This window comes from Pecten maximus, chromosome 16 (assembly GCF_902652985.1).
Source record: "Pecten maximus chromosome 16, xPecMax1.1, whole genome shotgun sequence".
NCBI classification, from domain to species: domain Eukaryota; kingdom Metazoa; phylum Mollusca; class Bivalvia; order Pectinida; family Pectinidae; genus Pecten; species Pecten maximus.
The window spans coordinates 13,622,898-13,650,837 of NC_047030.1; the positions used below are offsets into that span (position 1 = coordinate 13,622,898).

The 27,940-nt window shown below is 34.0% G+C and overlaps 1 protein-coding gene across 6 annotated transcripts; it reads right to left on the reverse strand.

The window, feature by feature from the left end:
• Positions 1 to 27,940, reverse strand: LOC117344959 (small cardioactive peptides-like). Of its 6 annotated transcripts, XM_033907844.1 has the most exons (9): positions 27,759 to 27,940; positions 9,506 to 9,538; positions 8,937 to 8,975; positions 7,960 to 8,037; positions 5,902 to 6,027; positions 4,477 to 4,512; positions 4,046 to 4,078; positions 981 to 1,175; positions 1 to 402 (listed from the first exon to the last, which is right to left on the reverse strand). In XM_033907844.1, exons 1-9 carry the CDS (start codon positions 27,822 to 27,824, stop codon positions 379 to 381), a joined length of 630 nt encoding a protein of 209 aa, XP_033763735.1. In that variant the 5' UTR covers positions 27,825 to 27,940; the 3' UTR covers positions 1 to 378. The 6 variants fall into 6 exon arrangements, with proteins under 6 accessions (XP_033763735.1, XP_033763736.1, XP_033763737.1 ...); XM_033907845.1 differs by lacking the exon at positions 4,477 to 4,512; XM_033907846.1 differs by lacking the exon at positions 7,960 to 8,037 and having other exon boundaries at positions 27,759 to 27,937.

A 27,940-nucleotide genomic window follows, 5' to 3' on the forward strand; every position in this document is an offset into this window, starting at 1 on the left:
TCAAAAACATTAAATTTATTTTTGCAAAAACGAAAGTCAGGATTTAACTAGTAAATTGTCTCTTTTTGCTAAGATGATTCGGGCTCGGTATAAAGCCACCAGATGTCCGATAAAAGCTGTTATCGTTGCACGCATGTTCCTAAACAACTACCATTTTTTACATGAATCACACACGTGTATAAGACTGATGTCTACTTGGGGAAACAGCTACTTAGCTTTGCAATAATCACTGTCCATTGTAAATGCAACCGGCGAAATTAAATAACAGTTCGTCTTTAAAATGAAATAGCTGGGCGCTTGATGTGAAGTTTGGTTGCTTTCAACTTGTAAAACTACATATGCTATCTATTGCATTAGAAGCCGTATAACTACAGATCATCACGCCTTGTCCTCTTCAGGGCTCTATAGAAAGAAAACAAACAAAAATCAACGAATATTCTCATTCTGTTGAATAATTCCGACGTTAATGGTTATGATTATGGAATTAAAAGTATCGATCATTCATAGCTTTATTTGAAATTTATTTTATGATCGTGGTAGTTTCAGGCTACTGATCAGTATTCACATATACAGTCAATATATGTAGTGATATTAATAATGTAACAATTACCATTATAACAAGTCAACTTTAATATTGAATTATAAAACATTTATTATGCTTTCTAATAATTATGAAAAGATATCACATATTCAAATAGGAGAAATTTAGCTTTGATATTTGACTGTAAATTGGGCACAAGGCAAAACTATTTGTTTTTTTTAAACAATGACTTATACATTTAACTCGATAACACAACGTATATAGAATAGACTGAAAGCAGGAACCGGTTTACTCAAAGTCCCTTCCTATATAACGTCAGAGGAAAGCTTTAGAGAATTTAATGATAATTTAATTATATATGTCAAATATATAATCAAATTATTATTTTCTAAACTTAAGAAACGTTGATGATACCGGGACCAGGTAAGACAATACTTACGTCCAATACACAGAGTGTGAACACGAATGGCTTTTTGACGTCCCGATACTCCTGAAGACCTGAACAACACTCGCTGGCAGAACACATCGCCATACCATTGATGGATTTGACGCCAAAGTTACAGCAACTAAGACCATCTAAAACATCAGCCGGGAATCCAGCACCGGACCGGCCTAACCTTGGGTAGCTAAACATCTGAAACAGACAACCAACGAAATGATCAGTATTCAGTAACCTTGTGTAATAGGAAGGAGTAATGAAAAATACCCCGTCCGTGCCTGGCTCCGAACTAGCGACCTCTTGTTCTCAAGGCAAACATTCTATCAATAGTCTAAATGTAAATTTCCACTTGCGTGTAGGCCCTGTGTTGGCTCATTCATCATCATAAATGATATGTACACTGTAGTACATAATTTAACACGAAACACATTTAAAGATAATACCTGTGTTTATTAAAATGTTAAAACATGCTCATATCTAATGAAATATTATTCAATCGGAACGCGTATTACAAAGCTTTTGTAAGAAAAAAAAGGCAATTACCAGTGGGGACGTTTAGACTATTTATTGGTAGGAATATGCTGGTTATACTGTAGATATAAGTACATCGATGCCGACGTTGAGGATTACAGTACAAGAACAATATATCTGACTATCCTAATGATTTCTCAATGAATGCATCTGTCAAGGAGGGGCTATACTAGACCGTAGGCATTGGCAAACCAAAAAGATATCTCATTTCTGTAAAATATCCTCAAGTAGGTTCCATTTAAGTTGCCACCGTCCTTAAATGAACTTTCAGTGATAATAGAATGTTTAGAAAATACCAACCAACCAACCAACCAACCAACCAACCAATAGCGACATAATAACGAAGCCATCATTCAAATACAAAATCAATTAAATTGAAAAGCATAAATAAAACTTGAGATTTCCATGGAGACTGCAGAAAAGGAGACTAAGACCAGGTGCCATGGAAGAGTCGAAAGTAAGAAAATATAAGAAGCGAAGCAGGATAGCATTTCTTTAGGATGTATTTCAATATCCATTATTATTTACTCGCATTACATTTAAAAGATGATATTACAAACCAAAACTGTTTAACGGTAAAGTAGGTCTCTTTGTCGGAGTTGTGGTATCTTTGAAGAATTTTTACATTTTGTATTTTCTATAAGTTGTACAAATACCTAAATCTTGAGATGTAGTACCAGTGCTTTGTACATTTTGCGGATGCTGCTTTGCCCATCACTTTATTTGTATACTGTATTTAATTACTAACTGACCTTGGAAGAACGTCACTTAGGAACTGTTAATCATAATGAGTTATCTCCCCTGGGCAAAGCACACCAGGAACCGGCATCGTAGATAAAATGTCAACATAGGCGCGCAGTGTTAAATATCTCTACCCACTGGCTGTGTTAAAATGATTATACAGAGACCTAAACCAAAGCACGCTGATCAAGTAAGATACGTTCGTTTTTGTTAGTTTAACAGAATGGGTTGTTCAGTGAACTGTCCGTAATATCCGCCCGTTATCCTTTTTGTAAACTGTGTCCATGGTTTCTCATCTAAATCAACATCACCAAGCTTAATCCTATCACGAATGCATCAAATGCAAACAGTTATATGATATGGATTTCCATGAGTATCGGTGTCGCATGAATGCTTATTATACACAACCCGTAGATACATTAATATCATAAATGTCACAAACGTTATTTTCAATCAAACATCGTAATGTTTTGCTTAATGTACAGCAGTTGCTATTTCAATTAGGAGAAATTAATCACTAGAGATGTTGGTGCCGGATTGATAGCTCTCAAACATCATCTGTATAATCACCCACACCATTACATCGAAATCAAAATGCACATTCTATTATTATTTGTAGACGATGCTGTCATTAATCGTTATCTTTTACTTGCATGATAAAACATTTACTGATGCACAGTTTACATTGGGATTATTAGAGAATAGAGAATGAGCTGTTTGTCGTTTAAAAGTCATAACAGTGATGAATGTTTCTCTTTAACGATAGGGGTGGTAGTCATTTATTACGTCAGTTGATCTGATTTTTCAAATGAGATGTTCTTCTATCGTCCTGGATAACACATTTATTATAATGAAGTGAAGCAACATTTTTTTCATAGATGTACACATAATTTCTTATGTTTAAAACAGAACCATTTTTAGAGTTAATATATCAGATTAAACAATTTTCCCGATTGACGATTGGAAAAATTCTTGATGACGAACTGTATGAGAGAATAGCAATGAATAGCAACGATTTGAATAATTTGATATAATGACCTCAAAAGTTCCAACTACACGGTTTGTACAATGACGTCATCCGTTGACCTACACGACTTGTACAATGGCGTCATCAGTTGACATTCACGATTTGTACAATGACATTAGCATTTAGGCCAACAAGGTTGGTACATGTACAATGATGTCGGCATTTAGATCTTGAGATCCCCTCGATTAGTAAAATTACGTCAGCAGTTTGACCTACAACTGTGGAACAGTGACGTAAATGTTGGTCTCTCTAGATTTAAAAGTAAAAAGGTCGTAGAAGAACTAAAAAGCAATTCAACAGGATCATACCACATAAGTCGCCTCCTTTCTTATACAAAGAAAGGAATACAGTGGACTTATTTATTTATTTATTTATTTTTAGTTTGCCAATATTTCCTAGACACCAGTCATCAGAGAAAATCCAATGAGGGATATATGAATTCTACGCTGGATAAAAGAAAATGTCGGATTTCAAGATGAATACAATTTTCGAAAGGATAAAACAGAGTTTGTAAACTTCAAACTTAGACAAAATATCAGACATCAACCTCGTCCATGTATTGATTATTTGAAGGATATTTTACCAATATTTATTTTAGTATAAATCATATTCTGTTTAAATCAATTATTCATTTTTTTATTGAAATGTTAATAAAACATTTCTTTATTATTAAATTTTTAATTCACCTGTTATACTGCCAAATTGTCTGTAAAGAAACTTAAACATGGAATTCAGTATATGGTTTTTGAACGGAAAAGACACTTACCGCCCGTGTGTCCCTCGAGAATGCCATTGGATTCTGCAAAATAGTAACAATTGTATGATGTTATAATACAATCATTTTAAGAATGAATACGGGCGACTCATGATTGTTGAAAACCACTCATTATAGAGTAAAGCAAATGTGTATAAATATTCAGGCAAAGTCTATGTGGAATTTAATATAATTGGTAAGCCCATCTACACGCAAATATCGTTTTAAATTTTGTCGTCGTTATATATATTTGATTACACCAATAAAATAAACGAAAATTAAAGTACATAATATAATTAAATGGGATTGTTAAAATATAGATAATAGAATATTTTCTTTTTAAAAAAGGAAAACATAACATTGGCTTTAATGCTTTGTGGCTCTATAGTGTAAGAATGTGTAGAAATCAAAATCATTTGTAAACAAAACATAATTCTACTCACACTTGATCTACCACCTCTTGGGTAGGCTAAAAAGTTCTACAAAAGCAGAACAAAACAATTGTTATTTCTCCATAAATACAGTCAGAACAAAATACATAGGTGGTGATAAACATAACAAACTTATAGTATAGTATACAGGTGAGGAAACTTAAATATATAAATAAAACAAAACACTAGCGTTGTTTTACTACAGTATACAGATGTGAATGTTTCGTAATGTTTTTAGGTGACATTACAACACAGTGCGACAGTTATGAAATACCACTAATGGCGTCATAGATGACGCATTCCAACGGAAATACTAGAGCAAAGTACTAAACAAAAATATTTCATAATATACCACATACTATTAAGATGCAATGGGAAGCTATTATGACGTCATCTGTAAAATGAAATGTATCTATACAATGTCAACAAATCGCCAACGCTAACATATTCGCATTTCAGATATAAAATTGTGGACGCCAGCGCTGTTTTCATACAAAGGGGCATCCACTGCATCCGTAATGTAAGAAGGCAAGCCAACTATATGCGTCTACGATTAATATCATTCAGTAAATTATTCATGCGATATAACAAAAGATTATATCCTGGTCGAACTCGGCAGACGAATATCTGAAATACAAATCTGATGACGTCTAAATGTATATAATATCATAAAAAATTTATACAAAATGGAAGCCGCAGATCGGAAAGAATATCAAGTTTCAGATGTTCTCAAAACATTTCTGAAAGGACAGGAAACAGGTAGAGGGTCGCAGGAGTGGAATTCTGGTAAAGATAGCAGTTCATGAATTAAAGGTCGTGTTTACGTCCGTTATAGCTGATCTACTGAAGTGAAGAGGCAAATACTTTGGAAGAGAACACCAACATAGATTTATCTGATTTCGTCTTGATGAGGATACGTGAATTTGAAACTTTGATTATTCAGAGAATTTGACAACTACCCATTGATATCACGAAGAAAGAAATCCCTTAAAATCACAGCACTAATAAGCGGTATGCATTGAGGTATAATATTTATGTAAAAATAATTCCAAGCAGGGAACATATCCGAGGATTAGGAACAAAACCTCTACTCACAGAACGAATGGTGACGGAAGTGGTCTTTTCAGTTAAGGATATCTACAGCCAGAGCCAACAGTAATACCACATGTACTAAAGTAAGGACCAACATAAAAGACTATTTATCAGACGTCTTTGACGGATCCACACCTGTCTCTATCCAGCCATTTCTGGGAATGTGGAAAAAAGCTAGCATACAGATTAGGCCTAGCTGAGCCAAGCCGAAGATAGGATAAAAAGAAGATTTACGGGTAAACTCTGTTACAGGATTCACGGGTAAACTCTAACAGGATTAAGGCAAGGTGAGGAAGCCAGAGAGTGTTGAAAAGGGAGGTAAATCGTCCACGTTGTCCTACAAACCTGGTAATGTTCCGGGTTCGACTGTATTGCGGACGATAAAAGTTCTACAAAGAGGTTAACGTACTGCTCTTTCAGGGCGGGATCAATATCCACTGCTTCCGGCCCGCCCATGCTTTCGTTTGTCTGCTGCAAACGGCGCCAAACTCAACAGTAAATACAACATAACACTTATGCAAAGATCTTTCGCTAATTCACTTCTCCCTCATTCACTACTTCCTAATTTAAAGTTTAAAAACTGATTGCTACCTTATTTGTTTGCCACTACGCAGTGACGTAGAATTAGACGTCAATATCAATAATAGTAAAAAAAAACATACTCCACGAACAATTGAAAAAAAAAATGATGTAAATATAGCACATGATCAGAAGCATAATAAAGAGTAAAGTATTTAAACTATCCAATTATTACACATTAAGTGTAATAAAATGTGGTAAAATAGGTAGCATTTCGGATTTTAGAATATGCGTGTCATCATCGTGAACTATCTGGCACCCTTAATAATTGATAAGCTAATTTTATGATTGGTAATGTATATTGCTAGAATATTGACAAAGGTTTCAAGTAAAGGTTATACATGTATGTAGTTTGTACATGTAGAATAGTGTAATATAATAAACAGTTAAATGAATCATTTAAAATTTTGCTCATCAACTCTGGTGTTAAGGTAGATTGGTAGAAAGCTATCATTGCCTGTGTATGGAGAAATCGTCGGTATAATACCTTACACTTATCACATGTTTTCTTTCAACATTTAACGATTCCGTCATTTTCACGATCCAAATGTGAAGACATATCACTGTACCATAATTTATATAAATAGATATGTAATAAGTTCCGTTGATTACATAGTTGATCCATCAAAAGTCAATCAACTCGCACTGAAGCAAAGTCCATTTAAGGAATAAAGAAATATGGTGTCTATGATGAGGAAATTATGTTTAACGAGATCGCAACGTAATAAATAATAGTTTATGTCAATACTACAACGTATAATCGTTAACACTAAAGTTATTTACATAATCTTATTTATCAATGATATATTTCAAACAGGTTCAGAATTTGTCAATGGAGCCATGCATTATAGGAAAGGAAACAGATGAATTGATTAATATGTTACAGAGAAATAGAGAATATTTATTTTTTTAATAGAGAGATAGAGAATATTTAGTATGTAATAGAAAAATACAGAATATTTAATATACATTACATGCATGCCTGAAAGAGTAATCGATAGAACGTTTTTCGTACGTTGAGTTAATTCAATCTTTAAACATTGAAAATTTGTTGGAAGTTTGGATTACTTTGAACTTTTATGAGGAAACCAATTTTTTAGTTTAAAAAATAATACTGGCAATTGGAAAATGAGCATATTATGAAATGGAATGTTAACGCCTCTTCTACCAAGTAATAATATTATTTCTTATTTGTTTGAACGAAGGAGGCACGACACAAAAAAATTTGCTCTGAAACTGTACGTGAAAGTTCATGGTCAATATAAATGAGAGAAAACACCTCAGATGAAGAAGTAGTATATAAATAAAACATGAAGACAGGGTTTAACATATCACTTTATTATTACATAACAGAATATAAAAAGTTTCCAGACATGTTAGACACATTTAGAGATCCTGCATGCTAAGAAGTTTATGAATTGGATACATATGTAGATAGATATACATTGTATATGAAACATATCATAAGCATTAACAATATGTAATATCAATTAGGATGATATGTTAATGGAAATGCGTACAAATATAAATGACAGGGACACCGTCACGAAATAAGACCTGGGAAAAGCGATAATTTGTACATTTAGCAGAAGTGTATCATTCATAAAAATGGCGAGCTAGCGCTGAAGTTGATATCGATCACACTGTACAGAAAAGAACGTTCATTTTACGCTTGAGTGAATACGACTTATTACAATTACACTGAGTTCAATCACTCGTGATATTCTGATGACATTGGGTTTCCTTTTCACCGCCATCACGAGAAGCAAAAGAATTAGTCAAAAGCAGAGTAATGCAAGCATGGGGGTGACGTCATAATTATACCCAGAGGTCAGTTTCTTCCTCGGATCGCTTGCGGCCTAAACGAGGGTGCTGCCATCGTCGTCTCTGTATTTCTAATAACTGATATTTATGCAAAAAAAATTACATCTATTTTTAAAAGCTAGATATCGTATTTAATTTCGCTAAATTTCATTTTATATTTTATTCGTTAAATTATTTCAATTTCTTTAATTCTTCCAGTTCGGTAAAGTAATATGAAATGATGGATTGATGAAACACATAATATCCATTTAGTTTAAACTAGTTTGTATAAACATATATCCCATTTCCACTATTCCCAAGAAGTAGTATTATTAACAGGATGTTACAACAAAGGTGGAAAAGTCGTGATTTGGATTTGTTTATGCACAGAGATTTAGATGCCACAATATTACATAATGTAACCATGTTTCTTTTGCGGGGTCATTTCGACGACAGCTTGTACTGAACACGAACTTATTTTGACACATTTAGGAGCATTATCATATTTTAACGGATGAGCACAATGATGAAATGGCGTACCGACACTATTTTTGTTTATAGAAATATATCTATAGGAAGCATAATAAGCGCAATCATAATATAGCGCAATGTTTCTAGCGCAAAAAATGCTAAAATAAGATAGCATGTTCAATAAAATTACCGCTAAAATAGAATTGCCGTTCAAATATGTACGCTTACAGTATATTGTAAATGCCAAATCGTGAACTTTTCCACTGTCACAGTAGATGAAATCATGATAGTGATGAGTACCATATATAGATGTAACATATATTCTTTAACGTGATGAAAATGGCTTTTATTAGAAATGAATCTAGGAAACAATGAAGATTAACATATCGTTAGTACATATAAACTACATTGTGTCTTGGTTAATCAGGAGGTTATTAGTAATCATATTGTCATGGACATGTTAGATTTGATAGAAAGACAGAGATATTCGCACGCATGCGCACAAACGCGAACAACATTGTACATACCTCTTGTGATCGTCTGCCTAATCTGGGATGCTGCCTCCCCTAAAGCAATAGAGCAGCTAAAAACTGTATAAATGCTTCTAAAAGTACTATGACGCCTTGAATTCAGCATTCGCTATAAAATATACTGATTGGTCACAGGACTCTTACATCGCATCAAGGTGCAAACATGCCATAATGTGTCAATGCTATCTATATACTTTAGTGCGCCCTCATAGAGATTGCATGCGACTTGTGCTAAACATGCATATATATGTATATGTACTGTTTGAAAATGTGGTATATGAAACCACATTGACAAACATCATTACCGGAGATTAGGTTCCAGTTTTGGAATTTTATAAAACATCAAGGTGATATCTACTTCTCTTGAATTAAACACTACGCACTTAACAAGCACTTTTGACAAATGAAGTACATTTGATGTGAGTATCGTGCATTCCATATTTAGGTAGCAGGCTTTTGTTTCATTTGCGCTGGAGTCATATGGAACCAGTTTACATCAAATGTGTATTTTACACTATTACAACACGTACTCTACAAAGTAATGTAGCGTAGATAGTAGTACTTACCGGCGCACGTTTTTGTCGGTCTAGTGACACAGCCTGCAACAAAAGAAAAACACACATTGAACGTGAAAGAGAGGAATACCGCATCGTCAACAATTTTTTGCTGTCTCTTTTTGGAAGGGATTTCTGAAACGAACACTCAGTTAGTTTGTATAAAACGTTAATTAATCAGCGACATTTTTTTTATTTGTCTAACTTAAGTATTCCTAATACACACCAATCTCTAATCTGTTCAATCTATGCGTTTGAATTAATGACTCTCTATATAAGTAATGGTCAAGATTAATGCATTTATTAAATGACTATTATCTGTATACATGTAAGTATGATTTAATGTTCCCTGTTTGCTCCTTTTAGTTAAATCAAAATTCATTTCATTTCAGTTTGTTTCAGTATAGCAATAATTATTGCCCACAAAAGTAATTAAAAACGTATTATTATTTTTTATGTCAAACGCAACAATTTTTAATTATATAAATACGTCACAAATCAAGCATGTCAGATTAAGATTCCTACACAAAATGTTTCGTTATCACACGGAATCTGAAAAAAAATTCTTTGTAACAAGAGTGAGTGAAGTTACAGACAGAGCCAGAAATGGTTATGAAAAGTATAATAACGTGGAAATCTTCTTGCAAATGATTGTTTCCACATCTTCATCCAACGACAAAGGGTATGACATTTCCTCGCGAGAACATCGCTCATCTTTATTGATATAACTTTTAATTGTAAATGTGTAGTGAAAAAACGTTTGTAACTTTAATGCGATTTTCGTATGTTGAAAATCATTTTATAATTATTATCGGAGTTGGTGGGAAGAAATCACTAGTATGTCCTTAACTAAGATTATGACAGATAAAACCAAAATAATGCAAGCTATTTTTAAATAATTAATCAGGCGATCACACGTTAAGAATTACTTAAGGTTTCACTAAAAACTGGAGTTTTTCATTTGAATATTGTAGATCATATGGCTGTAACTGTACGATGTTTACGTATGATACATCACACCTCTATGGATACTCAATGTATTATTGATGTGCAGACTTACATTGTATAAGGAACATTACCAAATGTGTATCTTCTATTGTCTAAAAGCCATTGGGAATCGGCTTTTTTCATAACTTTATAAATTATTAATGATTTTTTCATTCACAGAAATGTATGCTGTTACCATCAACTTAGCAACTGTCACTCAGCTCATGTAATTGACGTGAGGATTGTAAAATGGCACCTTATTTAACACCAAGTGGAAGGCATGACAACGAACGGGCAGCTATCAGTTGTAGAATATTGTTCTTGAAAGTGCATTTACATTGTAGCTACCCTTCGTGTTTGTCGTGTCGTATAGGATCTATTAAATGTAAGAACTCGAAAGTAAACGTAATTAATTTCCCAACTGTTAATCAGACGATCACACTTTGAGAACACTGCTCAGTAACAAAATGTTCATATACACTTGATTAACATATCTTCTTTTCAGTAATTTTTTTCCAATTGAATGAAAGTGTTAAATTTTTAATTTGTTGATTTAAACACAACATGAACGGGCCGAGGTTTCTACCTTAATCATCTAACTAGGCTATGGCTCAATTACTGACTTAAGTGGAAGTGTTAAAATCGGGTAAAATATAATGAAAGATGAAGTAGTAGTGTGCTCGAATGGCTCATTATACATTTACGTGGTGCCTGTTTTGTGCGTTCATAACACAAAGTTTACTATAAATAGAATGTCTCCTAATTAAAACAAATAATGTATGTACTAACGTAATCACATGGGAACAGATTTACCTATCAAAACAAAACGAAAAACATCAAACTATAAAGCGTAATTTTTGATATCTCTATGCATATTTTGGTGTTTAGTTTTCCAGAAAAATGAAAATAAGCTCTTTTAGCTCTCCCAGGCGTGATTAACGACTATGCTTAGGTCATCATTACATGCAAGTTCATTTTAATAAAGTTTTATAATATCCATTAAGTTCGATAGACGGGCGCATTCTGGAGGATATTTAAGATGTTTAAAGGATTATGCGATATGTGTTGATGTCGTCATTGGATATGCTACAATGAGTTTGATTATAACATGAAAACGTCTTTCTAATGATAAAATAAAAACAACTCGACTAAGAATTATCTATCGAGGAACATTTTTGATGTGCTATGAATAAGGCAAATCATAACAGTTTCGTGAGGAAGCCTTTCTAGACAACAAAAAATTGCGACAGAACTACGTCAAAATTACACAAAATTGTTGTTACGTGTCACATCATTACCAAAAACGCTAACGATGATGCTGCTGATCAAAGTACCACTTTATGTAAAACTTTCTTTGTAAACAAAAGCAAACGTAAAATCAACAAAAGAACAAACACTTGGTTCATACTAACATAAGGATTGAACAAAAATATATTAGGACTCCGCAATACAGCGCCAGACACGGCACCACCCAAACCTGGTTTATACCAACATGAGGATTGAACTAAAGACATATTAAGACCTCTCAATACAACGTCAGATACGGCACCGCCCAAACCTGGTTCATACTAACATGGGGATTGAACTGAAGACATGTTAAGACCTCTCAATACAACGTCAGACACGGCACCGCCCAAACCTGGTTCATACTAACATGGGGATTGAACTAAAGACATGTTAAGACCTCTCAATACAACGTCAGACACGGCACCGCCCAAACCTGGTTCATACTAACATGGGGATTGAACTAAAGACATGTTAAGACCTCTTAATACAACGTCAGACACGGCACCGCCCAACCTGGTTCATACTAACATGGGGATTGAACTAAAGACATGTTAAGACCTCTCAATACAACGTCAGACACCGCAGAGCCGAACATGATTCAAACTGCTCCATACAACTTTTTCGTTCTTCTAGGAATCGTTATCAACCCCGATAGCCAAGATTGTAGCATAATTCACTGCACCACCTAGTTATCAGCGGACAAATGCAATTTATGGCAATTTTATACATAAATACGTATTCTAAGCGACACTACCTACCTAACCGAAAATTGATACCAGCTAGAGTTCATTATATTAGCCGAAGGGCAGCACTCCAATGTTATTTAGAACAAAATTAATATTCTAAAAATACAACGATCGGGACACGAATTGACTTTCCATCAGACTTTGTATTATTTGTTATGTTGATTCGTTTTTCCTGTACCGATTGTCCACAGACGTCTACAAAAGGTATAACCTGACATCCGGGGACTTTCCTCGGGGCAGTGATGTCAATCGGAACATTTCTAACTGATTTGCCAAGTTAGTCAGGATGTCTCGCAGAGTAGAACAACGAAGTTGGTCAGCTACAGAATGCTTTGCAGTGCTTCAATTAATATTAGGTTTTGGCCACTCAAAACCAGCACAAAGAAGAAAGGACTGGTGTGTGAACTGAATAAACGGTTATTTTACGTATGAACATTCTCTCTCGGGCAATTTTGTTGAGATCCGTTTTTAACAGATTCGGTGGTTAGTGTAAGGAAGTGGAGGAAAGAAGGATGTGTTTATGATCAGTTATAGGCTGCTGTTTCCATTAAAGTGATAAGTATTTGTCAATCACTTGGTGGTTGTTAGACTTCTTTGAAACGGCAGAAGTCTTACGACCACTAACACGCGCTATTAGAGTTCCGCTAAGTTTATAAATGTCACATTTAGACAGGGTAAGATGACATTAAACGGATACATTATTTTACCGGTTACTATCAAGCCGAACGACAACCAGTGAACCTTACCTACCAAGTTCGTGCTCGGTATGTTTGGAGGCAAAGCCACCAACAGCACTCACTTGCGTTTGAAATAGATTAAATGAGTTACCAGATACATAACCCCTTACTTGCTACGTAGAATGGGTGTCAACAGAATGCATAAAATAACGGAAACACTATTCATAATACAGCCGTCATAAAATAGATTTCACGGGCGCATGTTTACTCATCGGTAATTTGTCACATTGATATAAGAAAACAAAACAATCAAATATTCCTTTTCAGACGTTATTTGGCGAATCGCATAACGGCACCAACGGGTTGTTGCATAACTGATTTGTTATGTAACACAGGGGTGAGTCGTAGGAACAGAACTAACTAGATTAACACGGGACAACACAGACGTCGAAAATTAACGGGTCATCATACTCAATCTTTAAGGTATTTTTCTTCCTCAAAGCTGATTTGTTTGGTTTTCATCTGATTAAAAAGACAGCAAAAAGAATGCTTTCATTTCAATACGAAATTGAATTATTGGTGTTCAGACTAGTTTTGTCGAAGGAATTATCACTTTATTTACGGCTGGTAGACTAATATAAGGTGTTGATTTTCATTTCCGCCGGAAGAAACTGATTGCAAACAAAAATACCGGAAGTAATAAATTGGTTGTGCTAATAACTGGCAGACGTTTGTCAGGGATATGTTCCAATGTTATTGATCTGTCAGAGTATTACCTGCGAGGGCAGGAGGTGTTGTGACATGTAGTGAACAAGTCAAGAAATATACGAGTTTAAACAAATTGGACCTTGTAACAATCTAATGCAAACATGGATTTTATTGCATTTCCGATTTTTAATAAGGTTTGGCTCGAGAAAATTATCAATAATGATTTAAAATAAACACTCAATAAGCTACATGTTTTGAAAGGAAATTGTTGATATATTTTATATCCTGGCCTCGCGATGGCTAAAAAAGTGTGTTATTAATAAATAATTTCATTTTTTGTAGACATCTGTTTTTACTAGCTTTTCTGCATCACCCTCCGGCAGCAGCTTGTTTGCGTGTCAATCAAATCGCTCACGCACTTTTAACACATCCGCCGAGCTACAGTTGCTTTCAAAAATTACATTTTCTTCATACCCTTTATATGATTATTGAAAAATGTTATCGAATAAGGTGGTACATTCGAATAATCCCTGGATTAGTCGGGAGCTTTACCAGACCAAGTGTCTAAACACAGCATATTGTAATGGTAATACATTATAGAGCAATGGCTTGCTTTGTCTTTTCGCAATACCGGTGGCTAGCGGTTGCTTAATTAGCTAAGGAATAGTAACATGGTCTAGGTGCCGGTATTCCTTTACAAATGGAAAGATTTTACTTGAATAGATAAACACATATATACAATCATTATCTACCAATTAGTCAATTCTCTTCTGGTGCATAAAGTACAAAACAATGGATATTTGGATATTTCTCATTGAATTTAAATTTTAAAGTGTACGAGTAAAATCACAGATACATTATAGCATAGCATTAAGATGTATCGGAAACAATTCAATTATAATTATAATTATTATAATTTTATCAACATATACCAAAACCATATGTTTCATCAAAATGCACGGGTACAAATGGCGCTTTTCACACCCACCACCTACAACCCCCTTTCAAATACAGTCCAAGGACAATACTGTTCAACATGTGTATGAAATGGGAACTTATATGATTGAAATATCACCGATGGCTAAATCCGAAATGATTATGGGAAAGTAAAGCACACGTTCGAACTTACAGTGAACACTTGTCATATCGAAACATCTGCTTCGACAATATCATACGTATTTGCGTACTGGTGTGCGTGGTTGAGACATTGGACACATTTCCAACATCTGAACCCAATCAACAATTGATATTGGAGTTATATAACACGCAAGTCACAAAGGCAAATGCATATATATACATATATGAATGTTATTCAAAATGACGTCATAGTGACGTCAACGGCAATTACTGCTTAAGGGGATCGTATAGTATTAACTACTTTAGTTGAAGTGTGAGGTGGATACTGTCAGATATAATTAGCAGAAGACAGTGAATGATACATAGATAACGCTATTAATACTTTGCGCATACTCAATCATGACGCGGTATTATTGCTTTTTTTTTTTTTTTTTTTTGCTGTTTTTTTTTTAAACATTTGTTATCGGTGAAGTAGATAGAAACTAATTTCATAAAAAGTGATATTCTCGCCGTTAAAAATATCACTACTGATCTTAAACGTTTGCTTTGGGTCAATCTATTTTCCACTCACAGCTTTTAAATCTACCGTTTAACCTGTTCAGATGAAATAAATTTTACAATAAAATACATCATATTATCTTGCTAGTACATATTAAGATATCGTTTTATTGCAAATTCGCTGGAAATTTGATTCCTTATCAGATAGCAATAGAAAAGGCTGAAATAGACTTATGTAGCACATTCAAAATGGCGCTGTCTGGACTTCAAACGTAAAATCATTGAATATGACCGTAACGGACGTGCTTATGATTGCTGTTGATACATTTACTTAATAGTGATTTCCTTATGAATATTGTATATGTTCCAGTATTATGTTAAATTCTTTGAATATATATGAATTTCAACTGGGAACCATTAAATATCCTCTTAGCATAGGTTTGATGCAATATTTTTGTTAGGAAAATATTGCCATGCCGATGTCTTTTACATTTTAAAATTGAGATAGTCCGCATATATATGCGTTGCATCGTTACATATTGTTTATTTTTGTTATATTTTTCAACATCCACATTTATGAGAGGCCAGGCAAAACTGTATCCAGTCAAATATCTCGTAACGTGGAAATACGACTGTACTTATCCCGATATGAACCTACTATTTTCCCTATATTTAAAATATAGTGTCCTTATCTGAAATAGCATTTTGCGACAGAATGCGATTAATCACGGTTTGAGTACGGCAATATTGATAATAACCAACAGGCAGACGTGTCGCACTTTCCACGGTTGATAAGAATCATAAGTCAATCTCGGAGTCTGCAAACGTAACGGATCAGTGAGAGACTTGTGGCATTTAGTTCCTGTCCATTAAGTCAACACTGGTCACTCTCCTGTTTGGATTGGCACGCTTACTATCTGATTGAGACATGTCAAAACAGCTCTTAAACTGTTGTCCAGTTTATATCAGAAATATATGAAATGTAGGAGTGAAATGGATATCTAGCCAATAGCGATGAAGGTTTCAGCTGTCCAGATTTAAACTTTTAAATAGTAACTCATTTTGTTGGGTACAAGCCGTCTAAAAAACTCAAATAGCTAGTATACACAGAATGTTGAAACCATGTAGGCTATGCCACATATAGATATACTAATGTCTATACTATGGCTTTAGTAGTGGTAAATACGTATGAACCCTTTATGTATTCAAACCGATATGAAAATTTCAATAATATAATTTCTTATCAAATGGTAAAATTTCTCATAAAATATAATACATTGTAGTGTTTATGATTGATGGACATCAAACAAAAATGTTACAAATATCCCTTAAATGTTTTGTCCTTATGAACATCTTACGATAAACGTATAGATTACATGTACCGCATGACGTTCATATCCATATATTTACATTCTGTGTTGCAATTGTCTATATGTCGTAAGCAAACCAAATTGTATTCATGAGACTGTATACTACAATTTACAGTGATTCGGTCAGTGTAGGAATACAGCTCTAAGTGTTGTAGGTTAAACAATGGCCGCCAGTTACTTTCGGTCTAGAGAGCTTTGGAATGCTAGCATTTATTTACAGAAACCACAACGAAAAATAAAGCAACGTTATGAGTATTATTTTATAATTAAAAAAATGTAGTCAACACAAAATTACTATAAGTGCCATTCTTGATCTATACGAAATATGATCAAATTGTCAATGTCGTTACACTCACAGGGGCTCATTCCGAAATTCAGAAATGCAAGACACGACAACAATAAAAGTGAAGTACTTAATTTTTAAAATCTTGTATAAATATCGGGAGTATCGACATGGTTTCCGGTTGTGTATGTGCAGGCCTACTAGATTTTAGTTTTGTTGTTATTCACTGATGTCAAAGGCCTGCAAAATCGAGCCCCAGTGAAGTTGAAAATCGTCTGCTAAGTTTGCAACACTGAGTTGATCGGTTAGACTGGAATCTGTTTCGAACGAAATATCCTTGGAATCGTTTTCCCCTACTGTCAACTGTTTCCGAGGAATCAAGTTTGTCCTGGGCAATGCCCGTTCAACGCCACATCACTTCTAAATGTGAACTGTATATCATTGCGTAGAAAAAAACGGTTTCGATTTTAAATAATCAGAAATAATGCAGTTGTGAACAATTTAACGATACCTACAAACGTATATGAAATAAAAAAAAAATAAAGCCAAATGTGTACAAAAACGATCTTATGTGCTTGCAATTAATAACGTCATCAGGGACTATATTATTCCTTCTGGAAATTTTGACTGTTCCGGTATTTGAACTTGATGACGTCAGTGATAGGGTAAGCGGCAAATTTAAACGCGTCATAACCTACAGTAAATTAAAAATCTTTATGAATGTAAATATAAGCATTGAACTGTTACCAAATGGTAATATACAGTCAATATGAATACAATTTGGGTGACAGATAAATATTTCATGTCGCCCGTAGTATACTACCATTTGGTAACAGTTCAATGCTAAAATAAACACGTTTTCATTCGGTTGTGTTTATTGTGACATGCAATGACTATGCGGAAATGTATTGCAATATTGTGCTTCAGTGTTCATATAGAAAATTCACGTTAGACTTCAAGTCTATTTATTGATTAAAAGAATGCAATTCTATTCAATTTAACTTCAGGTCTATTTATTGATCAAAAGAAATTTAAACAACAAACTATGCAAAGTAGTCCTTCATGTCTGAATATAAATTGTTTTAAATGGAATTGTCTCATCTAATGGTAAAACATGTATTCTGTTTAGAGATAACTTACGAGAATGTCCTTTAAACAGGTGCCCAGTCGTCGGATTGGAACATAAATTAGCAACTTCGATTTCATTAGAAGTTATATATCTTGTCAGTTTGATTGATTCAAGATCGATATGATCTTTGGAGACTATACAACGGACACACAACATATCAGCACTTTTCAATAGAAATTGAGAGTAGAGCCAAAATGAATTATGCATCATGCGACTGTTTGCTTTATCTAGGACTCATCAGTGACGCCGAAGGTGTTGATAAAAAGGAGAGGACTTGAGAAACTGAATAATGTCGAAAGAAATGTCAAAATCTAGACAGTGAGATACAATACCTCTGTAATTTAATAACGTAATCAAGAGTAATGAAGAATTACTTCATATTTCTTTGAACGTTAACAAAACTTCTGTATCATACAAATTAAAACCCAGCAGCTAGGTCAAATGAGGATGGCCGTACAGGAGCACCGATCGAAGAAAAGAAAGCGCCCGAACAAAAGACTAGCCATGCAAGAATGGATATAACACAAGTAAGAAAAACTGCTACAAGGCAGGAAATAAATTTCGGTCTCTTCCTTAACCTTTTAAACGGAAGAAGGTCAAAGATTCTGCTGAAGCAACTTGTAGGGGCGTTCATATAGTGAATACGCATTGGAGTACACCAGACCTTAGTTCTTGTTAATCCCATTACTAGTAAACAGAAGACAAATCTACTCTAACCCTGTCGGTAAGAGGAACCAGATTAAGTCGCGTCTTACGGCATATAGTCAGATACGAAATTCGTTATGGCGATCGGCAAGACTTCTTATTGAATATATATTTATACAGAGTCAGCTGTAGTTACAAAGTATTTAATCATTTAGAAAATATGTGTATGAAAAATGGCAGACGTTAATGAAAGCGAAAATAAAGTTTAAATAACTAATAAAGTTACTGTTGAAACCAAAACGTGCTACTATTTGTGCGTTGTCTATAAAGGTAAATGTTTCAATATATCATTGGAATATGATCCTATATTATCTTTAAAAAAATCATAATTTTGAAAAAGAATCACAGTTCTATACCAAGAGACGAACCTTATTATAGATCATATTATCGATTCATAAAGATATTGTAAAACTATCAGAGACGATAGCCACATCTTTGACTGTTATACATATTGATATCACGAATTATGAAAGAAGACTGCTCTGTGATTGAAACAGAGGTCGTATTGAATGGATGACGTGTTATACATTTTGATCCGTGTCCATATTTAATCCACGACTCTCTGTTTAGCCGTTGGTAAACCACAGGGGTGATGGTCACGCAAAACACATATCGAGATTTTTATTGTTATCATTATTGATTCATTAATGAATGAACAGAATATTATATGGATTGACGTTATTGTCCATGTCTCTTTCATCGGTGGGGTAAACTTGGGGTCAATCTCTTTGTAGAAATAATCGGAGTAGGATTTCTGAAATCAAAATTAATTAGTTGTCTGTAGATTAGCAATATATAAGATTTTGTTGATATTACTAACAATTGATTATAAATAATGTATAATTGTATCTGACATTGATCGACAATCATAAGTTGAAACTTGCTTTCGTTTTATCGGGTTGTTGATCTACAATCCTTCTCTTGACTTCCATACATAGTAATTATATACCAATTAAACTCTTCTGTATTGATAATTATTTATCATAATTAAAATCCCAGAAATAAGCAACAATAAAAACATTGTTTTTTCTTACAATTACGAAACAAAGCACGTCTTTGGGCATGTGACCCTTATACCATTTCATGTACGATCGGGGAATCAAACCCATGCTGTTTTCGGTTAAAGGCAAGTGTGCTACCACTGCGCCACCCGTCCATCCACAAATAGGCATAATGGAATGTTTACTTTGGAAAAGTATAACACACATTTTATGAATCAGGGATACCAATTCCTCAAACTCACTTCATCTCTTACCATTTCGTACTTAACCAAACCTCGTCCTAAACTCAGTGAACGACTCTGATCACGGTTTTAGATTGTATGAAAACATTTTTGGAAAGATCAAAATATGATCAAATAATGTCATTTGAATAAAGTGTAATTAATAAAATGGTTTGGTTTGGTTTGGTTTATTTTGTTTAACGTCCTATTAACAGCTAAGGTCATTTAAGGACGGCACATACACATGTAGTATAGTTTGGTGGAGTGAAAGTGTACCTGTGGATGTATAAATGGGGGTGATTCATGTATTTTGCATATGTCATGTTTAAAAACAAAATTTGAAAATTGATCAAAAAATAGATTAAAGAAAATAAAGATAAGATCAATATACTGTCTATGTGTGCGAGTGATTGCCTTCCCCAATGGTAATATATTGGTCGTTTTTGTCTGGCTAGCAAGTTTTTCAACAAACTGTGGTAAAACCAAAGATACTTCATCGTAAGTCTCTCTTGGTCAATTTGTTTTCAAAAGCTAGTGAGCCACAAACATTAAAAACGCGAGACTCATAATAAAATTCTGGAAAAAAGTTACATAAACTATGTTTATAAAGAAAAATAGTGCCCGCGTGGTATTAAATTCATCTGTGTTGATGCAAAGGTACCAAAAAGAGCTAATTCGTCTTATTCTATTTTCGATTGGAAAGATTTTAAGAGAGATCCTAAATGCCAGATATTTTATAAAAACGTGTATTCCATGATCTGAAGAGGCGATTAAAGATAATGTTGTTGCTGCTAACTTCTAAAACAATATATCTATTGTTTTATGATGGTCTGAAGTAAGAGGCTCAGCACGGAGATAATAAAGGTGATTTCGGGTGAATCATGGAGGAAATATTTCGGTAATGCCAATAACAAGTACAATACATGTTATTATGAGAAATGAATATTTTATCATGAGTGTTGTAAAGTGTACTATAGTATGCGTCAGTAAGGCCAAATATGGGGACTCAAAGTCGAAATGATTGGACAGAGAAAGTACTTATCGGACACCAAAACACGTTGACCTCCTGACAATATATTACAAGGTTATAAAAACCCTGATATGAAACAGATTGATTATTGAATGTTTATTATGATTTTTGTATTATTTCGATATATGAAACTCAACTCCATATATCATATATTTTCGTTTTCTGGAGATTTTTTTTTTTTTTTTTTTTGTTATTCTATATTTGTATCTGTTTTAATCATGAACTCGTGTCTACCTACCAGAAGCTGTCAATGGTTCGTCTGTCGTTTTGATTTGATGTGTTGTCGCATCAGACACGGTGTTACTTTTATGTATTGTACAGTAGATTCTTTCCTATTTGACTCTATTTCATTATAACTTCTTTGGTTTTCGAGCTGATGCAGCCAGTCTTATACAACCGATGGCTATCGATGATTCCAATCACGATATGCGTGTTAAGTTGGTCATTGTTTTGAGAGTTGTATTTCCGTAGACCATAGGACATTGTCTGTGTTAAGATATAAATATGATAAATGGTCTAGACGTCCCAAAACAGGAGACACCGCGTGGGATGTAAGTTATGACAAGGTATTTATCTCCATATCATCATGATGGTTAAAACATGATGCCTTTTCATATTTTGTCACATAGATGACTTTAACGTTGTAACTGTTTTGTGCATATTTGACAGCCTTCCACCGTAAATGCCCTGCTCTTAGTCTACCATGTTGATTTATGAGCAAATTCCGTACACAACGCACGTTACCATTTAATAAGTACAAAGGAAAACATCGCATGGAACGAAGTCACGTTTACATGAAATATACAGATCCACGCTTTTTGGAAATGAAAATTAGATGACAACTGCACTGATCGAACTCTATATATTATAATCTCACAAATTCAATTAGCACAAGTTTAAAAACTCACATGCCTATGTAGACGGCAACGCTTTAAAAAGTACACACGCGTAATGGATTTCACATTGAAGAGGTTTTTGCAGCTTTAAATCTAATCAGAAGAAAATGAATTCTCAACAAATGTTGCCGGGTGAGCCAAAGTTTCCCTTCTGGTCCACTTTCACCGACAAACCCTGGTCACCAGGGAATGGTATGAACCATTACTGCCAGCTCTCACACCAGTAATGGCTAGCGGATATCAGTGGTGTTTCCGTATAAGATGGCTACTTAGACGGAAACTATCAATAATAAAAAGAATGTTCAATCATTAATTAAAGTTTCCATTGCAATCCTCAAGTTAAGAAAAAGCAATATAATGGTTTCGCCTGCGGTAGTATTTTAATTATTTTAAATCAATTTCCATGGCGTTCTGATTTTGAATGGCCTTCACTTGGCGTTGGATTTGTTCCCTCGAATTAAAGGCGGGGTATTGGTCGTACAATGGCGAAAGATCGCGGCCGGTAGGACTGGATAACGTCATTTTGACGTTAAATGCGATAGTGAAGGATACATATTCGGTTCATCGATGCTCTCATGCATGTTCGCGTTTCCTCCTGATAAGGTTGTAATACACAAACAGAAGGATCATATATAAGATAAACATTACATTTTGAACGAGAGTGTTGTAAGAGCAGCCTTCTTTGTTAGGACACCTATTGTGGTATGGGCTAACTCCAGGGCTTCCCAACCCTGACACCCAATAGTCTTTGATTGGAGAAATACAAAAATATATTTGTGAAAAAAGTAAAGGAAATGAGAGTTATATTTAACCTTAGATAGAATACTCCTCCACATGACCCATTCACATATACTTAAAATAATTTCCAATGATCAATACCTTATCATATATCTGGTTACTTGGACAAGAGGAATGATCTACAGTAAATTCAAGAATCATCGTTGAAAGGTTACATTCCAAATTAAGTAGATACAAAATTAATTAACCAGCATTATCCGACTTCCAGATTCGAGGTTACTAAAATGAACTATTTTCAGACCCCGTTATAAGGTAAAATGTTCAATCACATAACGATTAGTGCCCACGTAATGTCCAACTGTAAGCATTATTATCATATTGTCATAGCTATGTACATTGTACATGTTTTTTTTTTTATATTATTGCATATACAACTCTTTATTTTTTTCTTTCTCGTGTTTTTTTTTTTTTTTTTTTTTTAAATCTACAGCAATAATCAAGCTATAAGCGAAACTTTAAAATGGAATTAAAGAAGAAGAAAACAACATATTTTGGAATGCATCACCTGTACAATTATTATCTTATTCTTCAAAATCTAATCATTGTTCCCTTAATTCGCGCAGATGTCATCATACTCTTTCACATTCTAGCTTGGAATCGAACCGCGCCGTCCAGGTGAATGGTGTTGGTCACAGGCAATGTCAAAATGTATTTTATTAATCAAACACGCATGCATGGAACAGTAAAGGTGGCGTTTTCTAGGTTAAATTGCAATAGTTAGGAAATAGACGAAAATCAACTGATCTTCACACGAAATTCACGTGGATTACATGAACAGTTAACCATATCTTTGTACATCTCAACTTCTGCGACGACATCTTGAACTTTGCGAAGGTAAATAGGACGATTGAACAAGGATAACTTTGATATTCAGATTACTAGACTTTAACACTCAAGAACATCATCGTTAAGCGAATGTAGGTAGATGTATAAAATATTTGATCAGCTTTTCGATAATTTCAACCCTTGTGTTTTTTAAGTTAAAGTGCGACATTGTCGCGGTAATCTACGTTCAAAAATGTCACTTGGTGTTGTGAGCGAAAATAACGACTGCTTGATGACTTCCTATTAGAAAACAACCGAACAATTATATGTGGACTTAAGTTATTTGAACGGTAAATGGGGAAATGCTATTTGAAGCAGGTGGTACATTAGGATTTTTCAGGTTGACATTTCTTAAATACTAATTTTTCGGGGTGACTTGATTTAAGGAGCTGTATCTATAGACTAAAATTGACTTAAATCCACTTACCTAATTATTGCTTGTAATAGATATAGCGACAGCGACACGTTGGGCGTGTTTTTCAGATGCCATTAGGCTTGGAAACATTTAGGTAATGTGTGTTTACATTTAAGTTTTATATAAACACACACATGTTGACACAAAGGTACATTTTTGCTTTCATATAACTAAGAAGTTGCGTTTTTGACATGTTACATATTTGATACAGTACGAAATTGATGTTGCAACACTATTCCACCGACACACAAAATATTGTAACAAGTATACAAGTTACAAATACGAACACCTTGCTTTGTCTAAAAGTCAAAACATATAATTTTATATTTTACTCCAAACAGAAAAAAAAAAACATAACAATGTGTTGCGGAAGGTTAAGCGTTTTCTGCATCATCAACAACAGTTCTGTATGTCTCTGTCTTAACTGTTGATAGGACGTTAAACAATAATAAACCAAACCAAAGCAATCCTCAAAAACGGCGAGGTGAGAACAGAACTTATGGATACTATTGTACTGTAAACCTGAAAAATGACGCAAGAGGAAAATTTAAGCTAAATAATGGAACGCAATTCGGCTGCGATGCGAACATTTCCTCAATGTGTATTATTTTGTGATGTATGTTGTGTTCTTGGGATATGTGCAAAGGTACATCGATCGCGGAAATAACTCCCACGCATGAAGTTTACCTGTCGAAATCGCGAAATTAAATCCTCGCGATAACCAGCTTTGTGAAATTGACTGTAACTAGAGCCTTATTTTAAGTTTTATTTATCTGTATCAAATCCAATACATACATATATAACATCTAACAATAATAATTTTAATGTCGTTTTAAAAGTTAACAGTGTGTAATTTTCATAATTTTAAGAGTAATCATTCTTGTTTTAACCATAATAATTTATTATCTATAGTAATTATTTGTCTGGGTATTATTTGTTATAATAAACATCTATTAATGCAAGCATTCTTTCTACTTATTGGTGACGGTAATCATTCTAGTGGAAATATATGTAAAAGTAATCATTGGTTAAAGTATTTTTTCAATAGAAATATTTTAACATCTTATGATGACCATTTGTTATAGTTACTAGTGTTATGCAACCATTAGTACTATCAATCATTTGTTATATCAAGTTTAAATAGGAATTGATCCATAAATCACTACAATATGGACCGCAATTTTATGACAGTATGTTGCAGCAACTTACTACTAGGGAAGGATCCGAGAGATCACAAGCATTACTACTTTTCGCTTAGTATTGGTTGTATCACAGATGTATCTAGTATTTAGATATCCCATTTTTTCGAATCTCGACTGGTTTTAGAGTTGTATTTTTTATATATTTTTTTTGGGGGGGTGGGGGGGGGGGGGAGGGGAGGGTGTCCTTTCAGCGTATTGTTGTGATAATTGGAGTTTTCCAAAAGTGCTCGGCAATATCAGTACATTGCTGTTAACGTGATGAATAGTAATAGGAAATATAAGTGTGCAATCACCAAAAACAAATAACGTAATGGTAACTATGATCAACAGTATACTTAATACATCTATGGGATAGGTGGATCAATGAGGACAAAATTTCATGATGTTTTATTGATAATATATCGTATTGGTTATAGAAACTAGCAGGTCAAATGAACAAGTATTGCTCGAGACGTTTATCAGCCTTCAGGTTGTTAGTCAAAAAGTGTGCCTAACATTAAGCTTTCATAACTTATGTTTTTAGTCAACGAGAAAAGTTGATACAGACGGCAAAATATATAAAAATATTAATAAGGAAGTGTAATAATAGTATTATCTTTTCTGATCAATGTACATCAAGTTAAATAAATTGCTTTTGTTTTGTTTTCAGGCGTTTAACTTCCCCGCAACTATTTTGGTATCTTCAATGTCCGTTTAATATAGCAAACAGAAGAAAATCCCCGGTTCTTCAGGGGTTACACCTTTAGTCGCCTTCTACGATCAACATATAGTGGAATAAGGCGGGCCTTATTATTTGGCTCTCCAATGCCCCATGAAGATAAGACAACGGAGAAACCACTCCGACCTTTCAGTGGCCCCACAATTTGTCGTCCCTTACCGACATGCAGTGAGAAGCAGCAGGCATATTTCCGCGCTCCTGTACGGGATAGTTTAATACCTAGGGATGGTACCTGTTAATTCACACAGAAATCAATCTCGCTTCAATAATTGAACTGATTAATATGTTATCCTAGATTACATCTGCAACTGATACAGACCTCGCGCGCTCATTTACATAAATATTACATGTACGATTGCAAACAGGTAGATTGGTTTTACATTTGTTAATGGTGCTTAGCGAATGTCTAACACAAGGAGGGCAGGTGAGTCCCTCTGGGATTTTATATCGCGTAAAATTGAATGTTGTATTATTAAGCTTTAATATTTCCTGTTGAAATACATCTTATTATAAATGGAAAATAAGAGTAATGATCTAAAACGAGTAATAATACTACGATTCCTGTAAACAATTGAATTTTGGACCCCAACTAGTAAATAAAATAGGAGGAAGAACAAAATTTATTTAGATAGATAGGAGGAAGACCACAATTTATTTAAGTTAACGGGTAACTTAATAGTATCATCGTCGACAAAATTTGTTTCAAACGGCAGACTCCTGCCTTTGATAAGATCAGCAGATTATGATGACTTTGGATGAAATGTTTTTAACTTCGCATGAACAATAATGGAAATACATTGACAAACGTGAGTCTGTAATGAGATTAAGTGAGCAAATGAAATAGCAGAATACCCATTCCATTTACAAGTGTATTACTGAAAGACAGAGAAAGCGATAGAGAAATCAGCTGGCAAGTTGCTGCAATAGAATTTCATTTTTTTTTATTTTTAAAAATATCAAAATATGACAAAATACTACCATAGGGACAATAGTGTGTTTAGAGAGAAATATTTATGACAAAATTAATTATTTAGTTCTCAAACTTAAACCGTTAATGTGTTTTTAATCCTGGATACTCATCGATAAGATTTTAGTGGAGAACAATTCAAATATCATTTTGACGTTTAAGCATTATAAATGATAGGATCAAACGATCAGCTTTTGTCATTTATTTTGCGTTAAATTGCATTTAGCAGCTAGTTAACAATGCTAATCTGATGTCGTTAATTCTCTTATTACTATCCATATGAGCAATTAAACCTGTTTGTTTAAGTACAAAACACACTTCAGTTTGTATTGTCATAACAAATCTAACAGGCAATACCGTACCTAAAATAACTAGATAAGCTAACTCTGCTACAACGTTCAAAGTTTTATATCCTTGTATTGTTTTCAAGGATCTGCAGGCAAATATTTATTCTGTTAAAAGTTTGCCCTCGTTTTTTAGGCTTTGTGTTATAATCACGGTTTCTTTATTATGTCGGCATTCCATGTTGTTTAAAAAATAATATTATTAATCATTGATTCAAAATTAAAAGAAGAAATATAACAGCGTGTCTTTGAATTTGTTTTATTAATTGATTAATTATCCTAATTCACAAATCGTCAATTGTAAACTATTCAGACATAAATGAGATAAAAGTAAGAATTAAATGGGATACATATATTGAATACTTAAAAGTAATTACTTACCTTTCCTTCTGTGTATAGTGAGAAAGCCACAAGTAAAACACAGCCCGAGAGAAGTCCTGAAACCATGTTGCTGAATTAAATGTTCTCTCTTCCTTCCTATGTAGCAGCAGTTATGGGCGAAAACCGAAAATCTTTCTCTCTGAGTGACCCACGTGCTTTGCCTGATATAGTGGAGCGACTCC